General features: G+C 41.6%; 1 protein-coding gene across 1 annotated transcript; it reads right to left on the bottom strand.

Annotated features, from left to right (window-relative positions):
- Positions 1–392: 392 nt before the first annotated feature.
- FEM1B (fem-1 homolog B) lies at positions 393–10,563 on the bottom strand. The gene is made up of 2 exons (XM_065872744.1): positions 10,203–10,563; positions 393–2,422 (listed from the first exon to the last, which is right to left on the bottom strand). The coding sequence occupies exons 1-2, from the start codon at positions 10,448–10,450 to the stop codon at positions 787–789; spliced, it is 1,884 nt and encodes a 627-aa protein (XP_065728816.1). The 5' UTR covers positions 10,451–10,563; the 3' UTR covers positions 393–786.
- Positions 10,564–10,958: the final 395 nt, after the last annotated feature.

Genomic DNA, 10,958 nt, shown 5'->3' with positions numbered 1-10,958 from the left:
AGTCAAATGCAGACTGTTGCAATTTAGATTAATTACATTAAAACAGAGACTTCCACACATTTTAGAGTCCAAGCCCAAAGGCAAATAGTCCATCAATATTCTCTGAAAAGTTGCTTTAAGATTTACTGCTGTATATGTACCACCCAGCATAATTCAACAATTTCAATGGATTTAACTTTATAAATTTGTAACTATTATTAAGTTAGCACATTTTTCAGATTAATCTGCAGTTATATTTTTAAAAATCCTCCTGACGTTATAATGCGTTGATCTCTTCACATAAATAATGGAAGAGTGAAAACTACCTAGAGCAGTTTGGCATGTGCAGAACATCTAGATATTCCATTACTTTTAATGTTCCTTTTCATTGTTTTTCTTCATGATTCTCAAAACTGCTGCAGAGAATAACATGCTGACACAGGCTTAACAGAAATACTTTTCTAGGCAGTTTTTTTTAAACATTATCAACTTCAAATCATAAGGGCCCTTGTTACATAAACAAAATATTTTATATTCATTCCTTTAAAAAAAGAAAAATAGTTAAGTGACCAATATCCAAACACCTCAGATTATAGTTACACCTAAACAATGTGGTTTTGTTTAAAGTGTATTTGAAATCAGTAACCACATGAGGCAAGAAGACCAAATACAAAACTAAGGAAGGATGAGTAGGGAGGAAGGGTAGTGGAAAGAAAAGCACATTTTATGAACACATAATTCTATTGTCTGTGATTAAAGTCCTTTACTTTTTAGCACCACATTAAATGATTTTACATATCCAGTCACTTAATGAAATCCAACAAACTCTTCAAGAGTTCTGGGGATCTGGTCTTGGTAGTTAATGTCATTAGCCCGAACTGCCCGGGCGGCCAGGCACTTGAGACTCATCTTCATTTGAGTTTTAAGTAGTATTTCTGATACCCCAGTTGTACTTTTGTCTAGCGGAGTCTTATTCTGTTTATTTGTCATGTCGGTGTGAGCGCCAGCTTCAACTAGGCTAATGATGATAGAGTGCAAGGTCAAAAAATCACTGATGGGCCTGTTGTACTGAACGATGATGTGAAGGGCACTGTTCCCTTCATTGTCCACAGCATTCACCTCAGCACCACAGTCCAGCAGGAGCTTTGTGACAAGCGCGTTTGGAAAGCTGCAGACATCATTGGTGTGGAAATCATCAACTGGGGTATTCGAGTTGACAGCTAGATGCAGCAAGGTGAAACCTTCACGAGTTCTGGGATCAAGGTGAATCAGGTTGTAGATCTGCTTGTTAATTTTGCACTGATCTTCTTCGCTGCACTGCGTTTTGGTGGAAATGCACACTAAATACAGAAAAGTATAGAGATTACATTCATAATTGTCCATAGCACTGTGGACGTCAGCATCTGGAATATTTTTTACTCTGTTCATACTTTGTTCTATTTCCAAAACACTGCATCTCAAAACACATTCTATGTCTGGGGCCTTCACAGTTTCATTCAAATGTATCATCTGTGAAAAAACCTGGGCAAATCGAAGAAGATCCTTATGGGTATTCCTGTTACCTTTCTGTCTGAGGTGCAGGGCATGAAGCCACAACTTGATACACTGTTCGAATTCCATGTTATCTGCATAAACAGCTCCCCTGTAAATGATGGGATGGGAAACATCAATGTTGTCGGCACCTAAAATCCGTTCCCGAACTATAAGGCCTTCCATATGAAGAGCATCTCTGTCTTGCCGAATGGATTCCAGTTCCTGAGGATTTCTACATTCAGTTCTATTCCCATAGGCATGGATTGGTGGGAGAACCTCTTTCTCAAGAATGTTATCACCATCTTGAAACCTCTCCAACATAGCTAAATATAAATAGTGGTATGTCTTCATGATGTCATAGTTCTCACGGTCATTTGCAAAGGAAGCACCCAAGAGCTCCAGAGCTTCAATCCGACTTCTTCGGTCACAATCAGCATGAGAGAGCAACAGTTCGACAACATCAGCTTTACAGCTTTCAGCAGCTACTTTTAATGGCGTCATCCCATGGCCGTTCACTACTATAGCAGCACGCCATTTTATCAGCTCCTTCACAATATCTATGTGCCCAGCTTCAGCTGCAAAGTGCAATGCTGTGGCTCCACAATGTGCTTTAGCATTTGGATCGGCACGTTGTTCTAAAAGGTACCTGACCACATCAGTGTGTCCTTTATAGGCTGCAATCATTAGGCAGGTGTTGTCATACTTGTTGGCAATGCTGATGTTGGCATTATTTTCAACCAAGTATTTCACAATGTCCAATCTGCCATCAAAGCATGCTGCCCGTAGCGGGGTTGAGTTAGTTACTGTGGTATGGTTCACGTTGGCTCCATGACTGACTAGAAGCTTAACAACTTCAAAATGTCCTGCCCCTGCTGCACACCAAAGAGCGGTGGCACCATCAATGACATACCTATTCATGAAAAGAACGAACAGTTAGAAAATGGAGGTTACCTGCCCTAACGTAAATTTAAAGGATGTATTCATTTACACTGACCCAAAATCTCAATCTACAGAGCGTTAGTAAAACATTAGTTTGGCTGAAAATAAAATCAGGTAATTTAAGTAAAGCACTTTGCGTAGTACTTGTACCTAGTATGAGCTCAATAAATGTTAGCGACTGTTGTTATTACCAAAGTATAAAAACTAAAAAAAGAAGAAAAATCGAATCACTGACTTGCTGCTAGCAAAAGTAAATAAATTTCAGAAAACAAAGAGGAAATGTATGGAGTTTTTTAACTTCTTGACCACCAAGCTGATTCACTGGCTCTTAGGAGCACAGCATGTTCCTCCCTCCCAGCACCCCCTAGGTACCACAGTTTCATTCAGTACATCAGTGAGAAGGCCACCCCAATCTCTGCATTAACATTGTGTTAGAAACTGCTTTAGGAAGAAAAGTATTTAAGCAGATAATTTTTCCCTAAGATTATCTAAGCTAACAAGTATTATACTCTACTACAGCAGCGAGAAAGAAACAATTACTGCCCCAACATGCATGGTACAACCTTATAACACAGGTCAAATTCTATCTCCCTTGAAGTGAAAAAGAGTACAATCCACCTGGTATTAATATAAATACCATAGTTTAACCGCAATTATCAATACCATCTATCACTTCTGCTGAAAATAAAAGACACACTTTATAAACATGCAAGCAATTACTTCTTCAGTTTCAAATAATGACGCAAAATGTTTATAAGCAAAAGCATTCCCGGTAACAGTTACCTATGGGGTGACCTATGGGGGAAGGTGTAGGATTCACTCGGATGAGGCTTAAAGCTACTAGAAATGTACTATATTTTGATCTGGGTAGTGGCTACATGGGTGGACATTTAGGGGGAAAAACTCATCAAACTGTACATGAAAGATTTGTACATTTTACTGTATGAAAGACATACCTCAAAATAAATTTGAGACTTCTGAAGTTTCTTTTTAAAATTCCATCTTTTTAATGTCATTTAATTGTTAATTGATTTTTTAAACTAAAGAATGAATCAAGAAAATAAGACATTACGTCAGTTGAAATGTTTTAGTGGTTGCCAACTGTACCTTTTGCAAACAATTCAGTTAATTAAAATTCACTTATTACATTTTTATTGTCATGATTATAAACACAAAGTTCAAAAAAGTTTTCTTTCACTGTCAAAACAATAAAATTTTCAACAGCATCAGAAAATACCAATATCTGATACTAAATCTAATGAAAAATGTACAAGACTTCTACATTGAAAATTACAAAACATTCCTGAGATAAAGACCTAAAGAAATGGAGAAATATTCCATGTGTATTGTTTAGGAGATTCAATAATGTTAAGATGTCAGTTCTCCCCCAGAATAATCTACAGATTCAATGCAATCCGAAACAAAATCCCAGCAGGGATGTGTGTGTGTACACATGCACAAATGTGTGCATGCATCCACATATGTGTAGATATTGACAAGCCAATCCTAAAATTTATATAGAAATGCAAAGGGGGACTTCCCTGGTGGCACAGCAGTTAAGAACCCGCCCACCAATGCAGGGGACACGGGTTCGAGCCCTGGTCCGGGAAGATCCCACATGCCGCGGAGCACCTAAGCCCGTGCACCACAACTACTGAGCCTGCGCTCTAGAGCCTGCAAGCCACAACTGCTGAGCCCACGCGCCACAACTACTGAAGCCTGTGTGCCTAGAGCCTGTGCTCCGCAATAAGAGAAGCCACCGCAATAAGAAGCCCGCGTGCCGCAACCAAGAGTAGCCCCTGCTCGCCGCAACTAAAGAAAGCCCACACGCAGCAACAAAGACCCAACACAGCCAAAAATAATTTTTTAAAAAATGCATGGCTTCCCTGGTAGCGCAGTGGTTGAGAGTCTGCCTGCCGATGCAGGGGACACGGGTTCGAGCCCCGGTCCGGGAAGATCCCACATGCCGCGGAGCGGCTGGGCCCGTGAGCCATGGCCGCTGAGCCTGCGCGTCCGGAGCCTGTGCTCCGCAACAGGAGAGGCCACAACAGTGAGAGGCCCGCGTACCACAAAAAAAAAAAAGAAAGAAAAACAGAGGCACTACAGTACTACTATAATTTAACTTCTAAATCAATTTAAAGAAAAAGTTTAAATAAACACAAATAGCTAATAATTTCCACGTGCCAAGCACTGTATTAAGTGCTTAATATATAGTATATCTTATTTAATTCTCATAATAACCTTCTCCCAATAATCCTATAAGGTAGATACTATTATTACGCCCATTTTAAAGACATATAACTAAAAGGCTTACATGAGATTAAAAATACAAAAGTACTTTGGAAACTATATAATGCATCAAATGTAAGGAAACAATACATGTCATTGTTCAAACATGTTTCAATTTTAAAAGCTTTTTTTAAAAAAACTTCTTAATATAATCTATCCAAAAAATCAATACATAGTTAACATACAGTTATATTTACATAGTTACAAAGTTTCCTTGCACGCCTTAAGAATATTATTTGCCAAGAACACGAACATAAACTAAGTAAAAACTCAAGAAATGTTACATTAAAATAGGCATTCACATACATTATCTTTAACTCTTGCAATAACCATATAAGATAAATAGGACCCCTATTTTAAAGATGGAAAAAAAAGAGACAAAAGTAATTAAAATTTTTTTCTGGCCTCAAATTTCCCAGAACTAATGACATGAGTAAAAATTAAATTACAAGTATATACTTCACTTGGTTTTTATAATCGTTTAATACTTTTCCTGGTGTAATCTAATAATTTCCATTTTCCCTATGGTGATGTGACAGGAGCCTAAAAAAAGTTTCAATTATCTATTTTTATTGAGACAATTAAAATTTTTTACATAGTTTATGACAAAATATTCACTGTAGAATGTTACAGAATGACAAATCCTTCAGAAACATTAGCCTTAGTGATTTTTAAATTTCTACATCTAAATAAAAACATTAAACAGATTAAAGGGAATTATAATCCTAACATCTATGACATTTTTTGTCCAGAAAATACAGCTAAAATTATAGCCATATACTGCCTCAAAACAAAATGCCAAACACATTTATAACAAAATGAACAGAAAATAAATAAAAATATAATCAAATTAATGCAATATTTACTTAATGCCTATGGGAGAAGCACTATAAAACAATGATCTTTCTAGATTGAGTCTAAAATTGCAATGCAAACTAGCTATTATGTATTTCATCTTAAAGATGAAGAAACTTGGGACTTCCCTGGTGGCTCAGTGGGTAAGAATCCACCCGCCAATGCAGGGGGCACCGGTTCGATCCCTGGTCCAGGGAAGATCCCACATGCTGCAGAGCAACTAAGCCCGTGCACCACAAATACTGAGCCTGCGCTCTAGAGCCTGCAAGCTACAACTACGGAGCCCATGTACTGCAACTACTGAAGACTGCGCACCTAGAGCCCATGCTCTGCAACAAGAAGCCACCGCAATGAGAAGCACACGCGCCACAACGAAGAGTAGCCCGAGCTCACCGCAACTAGAGAAAGCCCGTGCACAGCAACAAAGACTCAACACAGCCAAAAAAAAAATCAAGAAACTTTAATCTGATATTCACCTTTTAAACAAAATGTATGCATCAGATGATGGAAACGTTTCACAATAAAAGATAACATTTCTGATCACAAAACTAAACTCATGTATTTCCTGGTTCGATCTGAAATAAAAATGTCTGGTTCAAGCATTTGAAATAGAAATAAAAATTCATTAAATGTAAATGACAGCACTTTATTTTAAACAAAGTCCTTAAAATCATTTATCAGATCATATGTAGTTCCTTGAAATATACACTGGAAATGACTTTCTAAATGAAGCCAAATGACGATGTGCCCCTTACGCCTTTCCTCTACCTGGACATTTATTAGAAGTATTAGTACTGGAACTGACTTTAAAAGAGTACTCAACAAAAAGCCTCAGAATTCCCAGAGGTCCTGTTCTCCTTCCCATCCATGTCAGCAAACTTCTAGGACAAGAGTTCCCCACAAACTCTGGCACACAGCAGTCAGGCCCTCAGAACTCAAACCAGCACAGAACTCCAAGGTCACATGACACCTCCCCTTTGTTATGTTCCATTTCTATAACATTCTTAACAGCTTCCCTTACTCCAACTAAAGGTTCTTCTTTCATTCCCGTTCATGTAATTTTTCTTTTTTTAAAAAATTTATTTATTTATTATTATTTTTGGCTGCGTTGGGTCTTCACTACTGCGCGCAGGCTTTCTCTAGTTGTGGTGAGCAGGGGCTATTCTTGTTGCGGTGCGTGGGCTTCTCATTGCGGTGGCTTCTCGTTGCGGAGCTCTAGGTGTGCGGGCTTCAGTAGTTGTGGCTCAAGGGCTCTAGAGCGCAGGCTCAGTAGCTGTGGCGCACGGTCTTAACTGCTGCGCGGCATGTGGGTTCTTCCCAGACCAGGGATCAAACCTGTGTCCCCCTGCATTGGCAGGCGGGTTCTTAACCACTGCGCCACCAGGGAAGTCCCAATTTTTCTTCTTATCCACTCATCTATGTCAATTGTGGTCGTTACACAGTGAGCCATAAATAAAATAATCTCAAATGTTACTCCTAAAAATATGTACAAGGACTCAAATATCAGCATCGGGCTTAATCTAGGTGGGTGGCACCGTCCCCCTTTTGAGGCTCTATTATGAATATACTTTAGTTTTCTAAGGTATTCTAGATGTTTTTAGGCAGAGTATAGGCTTATTTAAATAAGTTATTTTAATGTCTATGTGTCTCTCTATCCCTCTCTCTGTTTCTCTCTGTTTCTCTCTCTCTCTCTCTCTCTCTCTCTCTCTCTCACTCACACACACACGCAGAGTACCATATCAAACCCCATAATTACATAGATACTGTTGCTTAGGATGAAGCTAAGTGAGACTTTTTTTTAATATTAGGCAAATAACAGGATAGGTGGTGAACGATTTGGCAAAAAATTGTGAAGATGGTACATAAATTACTGAAAATTAGGAAACACTAATCTACTTCAGCGCACAAAGAACCTGTTTGTCCCTATCTGGCCATGGGTCTCAAGTACCAGCGGAATCTAAAGAAGGGGGGTTGGCTAAGTACCTCTCAAAAGCCAGTCCCTGAGGGGTGAGTGAGCTTCATATTATTAACACCTCACTCAGACTAACATTTTCACACTGTCTGGAATGAATGTAAAGTGAAATCATGACATTTGCAAGTAACACCCTCTTCATCTATTTCTGAAATGCCTAAATGACTGGAACAAACTGCAAAATAATCTCACAGAGTGGTGTGAGTGGGCAGAAAGGTGGCCATGAATTTCAATTCTTCTCTTTTGTTAATCTGTAAGCTCCTCGAAAGTAGAAACTTTACATTTTCTTCTACATCTTCCACATTATCTGTGTGACACAGGGCTAGGCCCATCACAGGCATTTAATAAGTTAAAAAACAAAACTACTTTGACAGAGCAGCTAATAAATCCATAACTGTAATAATCCATAAACAAAAAAAGACAGATTGAAGAAGCCTCACACAAAATCTCAAATGATAGAAATCTTTGCAATTCCAGTCTCACCAATCTGACTCTTGAAATTTTACACAAGGATCATCAAAATCTGGCCTCCACCTCACTCTAGCCTCCCACACTCTCTCTTAATTTCCCAGGCTTGAACCCCTTACTGAAACTGCACTGAAACATTTGTCATTGCAAGAGCACCATGCTGCCGTCCCTCTTCTTCACTCTCTACTATCCTTTAAGACTGAGCTCAAATATCACCTCGGCTGTGAAGTCTTCCCTGATTCTCCCAGGCAAAGCTGAGCACTTCCTCTCCCTGTGTTCCCTCAGTAGTCCAAAAGATTTCTATAACCCTAAATGGCATGGCATCTACACTTACTCATTTTCATCAATTTCTTACCTCTGCCACACACCACGCCCCACCTCCAGCCCCCGCCCAGGGCAACAGACTGTCTTCCTCTGCAGTGGGAACAGTATGTCATTCATCTCTGCACACCCAATCCCTACTACAGAGCCTGGCACACAGTAGGTGTTCAAAATATGTTTGCTTATTGAACCCTTTAATTTCACTGGTCAGTGCAAAATACTGGGCAAGGTAAGCCACTACACAGGCTCAATGCTACATTCCTAGCCATTTCAGGTTCTCTTAATTGCCACCTCAAAACACCTTTCTCTTTGATGGTTAAGAAAGATGAGCAAAGCCTTTCCAAATGCTTTAGAAAACTATATTTTCTCGCCACTATTCTCTCCTAATCAAAACAGGCCTCAGCAAGCTCCTTAGCAGCAGTGTAACCAGTAGCTGTTACTGCAGAGATTCATATCTCAATGGATGCTTGTGCCTATACAACTGGAATGGTGCTGGAAGTTCAGGGGTCATCCTACTTCACTCCTCTGCGTATAGAAAAGGCTGTGGGAATGCAGGGAGTTACAGAAAGCACACAGAAGCTAGTAAAAGAAAACGAACAAGAATCAGGTTGCCATCTTTGATTAATATGTAAAAGACCATCTCCTTAACGTCCAGAGAGGTGGTACCAGAGGTTAACCACCACCCGTGGGCTATCATTTCAGTAAAATGTAATACCCTGAAATATTTTCCTGTCATCTAAAACAGAAGAAAAAGCTCTTATTATTTCAACCTACAAAAAGAATCAACCAAAATTCAACAATGCCCTAGTCATCTTCAAGAGGAATTGTTTTTTCCATCAGGTTTTAACCAAGCAGTTTTCAATCACCAAAACTAAAGATACGTATCTTTATGCTAGGACCACATCTATCTCAAAAGAAGAAAATGCTAGAATAGCTTATGTACTGGCACAAGTCAACAAAAACAATTAATGCATCTTCATGCAGTTGTAATCTGTAAAACAGGTTATAACCATCCAGCACAGAAAAGATAACGTCAAACCTGACAATTCTGCATTCAACCCTATCATACCCAAAAATATGTACAATTAAACCTAAAGGGCAAGTTTTAACTCTGACAATATGAATTTTTGAACTCCCCACCTGGAATAACAGTATATCATCAAGCTTCCCCACAACATCACAGAATAACATGTAATTTAACAATGGCATCACCTCATCTACACCAGGTCTGGTGCCATTTTCACAGCCAACACATCTACCCCCAGCAATGTGTAAGAGTCGGAATCATGTCTTGGGAAGCCTGGCTGCGTGACCACCCCTCAAGAGGCTGCAACTGCTGCTGGTTCTAGGGGCTTATTTTGACATTAAGGTCCCACAACCCACTAAGGGGCTTTATCGGACACTCACGTGAAGGGGTAAAAATTGGGTGGCCAAATAACTCATCAAACAAAGGTCTTCAACGTTAATTGCTGACCTCGTTAATTTCTGATCTCGGTTACAACCGCAGCACTGATAAAGTGAAAACATGAAAAGGCTGCTACCTCCTCCATACTGCTTCTTCACAAACTATCTAGTAAAGAATACAGAATACCTATTAGGTATCAAGACAGAGGGTGTGGCTATTTACCTATAGAGGGAATAAGGGGTAGGGGCCAATGAGGATGAGCAGCAAAACATGGGATGGAGTATTCGCCCTAGAAGATGAAGTGGGCATTAATGAGGCAAGTCAGGAGGTACAAAATGGGAGAAGTGATACCTCCATGAAGCGAGAGAGAGGGAGGGGAAGACCCATAAAGTGGTGGGTCCGCGCGCGTTAGAGAGGAGGCTGGAGTTGGGATGTACCTACCCGTCGAAGCGGACAGTGCCAGTCTGCTGAGTCTGCACCCGGTAATGTTCTAACAGCAAGCGCACCACCTTGGCGTGCCCATTGCGGGCTGCGATGATGAGGGGCGTGGAGCGCTGCCCTCCCTGCTGGCTAACATAGCCAAGCAGATAGCGGATGTCGCTTTCAGACCGGTTGAGAAGCAAGGCGGCCAGAGTCAGCACCTTGCCCTCGCTGGCCGCCTTGTATACATAGCCAGCCAGGCCCTCCATGGCCGCTGCCAACTCCAACACCCGTTTGGTCGCCACCGCTGCTGCTGCCTTGCGCCCCTGGAGGCCGCGTTCGCCAGCGCTTCAAACCTGGGCCCTCACAGCCCATTCAACAGGGCGCCGCCGCCGCCGCCGCCGCCGCGCCCAGGCAGCAGCGCGGCCAGGGGAGGGCGGAGACGCAGAGGTGGCCGAATGCCGCGGGGGGCAGGTCAGCGATCCAGGCCGGGCAGGGAGGAGGGCGGTCAGGGCCGCCCCCAAGGCCCCAGACGCCAGCCCTGGGCCGAGGGGATCTCCATGGTGGCCGGGCCTCAGGCTGGACCCCTCCTTCCTGCGGGCTGCGACAGGCGCGTGCCCGAGCTACGGGTCGCCGGCGAGGTCCCAAGAGGGCCGCGCGCGCCCTGGATGGCGAATGATGGACGCGCTTCACCCGACCCAGCCCGCCGGGCCTAGGGCCTGAAAGTGCTTCTGCCTCCGCCTCCGCTCTGCGTCCTCCCCAGCTGGAGGAAACCTG

The sequence above is a fragment of the Phocoena phocoena genome, chromosome 2 (genome assembly GCF_963924675.1).
Source record: "Phocoena phocoena chromosome 2, mPhoPho1.1, whole genome shotgun sequence".
NCBI classification, from domain to species: domain Eukaryota; kingdom Metazoa; phylum Chordata; class Mammalia; order Artiodactyla; family Phocoenidae; genus Phocoena; species Phocoena phocoena.
The sequence above is the reverse complement of the archived record's forward strand: the minus strand, read 5'-3'. Positions and strand labels throughout refer to the sequence as shown.

Excerpts from the sequence above, each read along its gene's own strand:
- FEM1B (XM_065872744.1), bottom strand. The coding sequence starts at position 10,450 with ATGGAGGGCCTGGCTGGCTATGTATACAAGGCGGCCAGCGAGGGCAAG. Across the intron at positions 2,423-10,202 it reads GGCACTGTCCGCTTCGACGG|GTATGTCATTGATGGTGCCA; the intron begins GTAGGTACATCC and ends TTTCATGAATAG.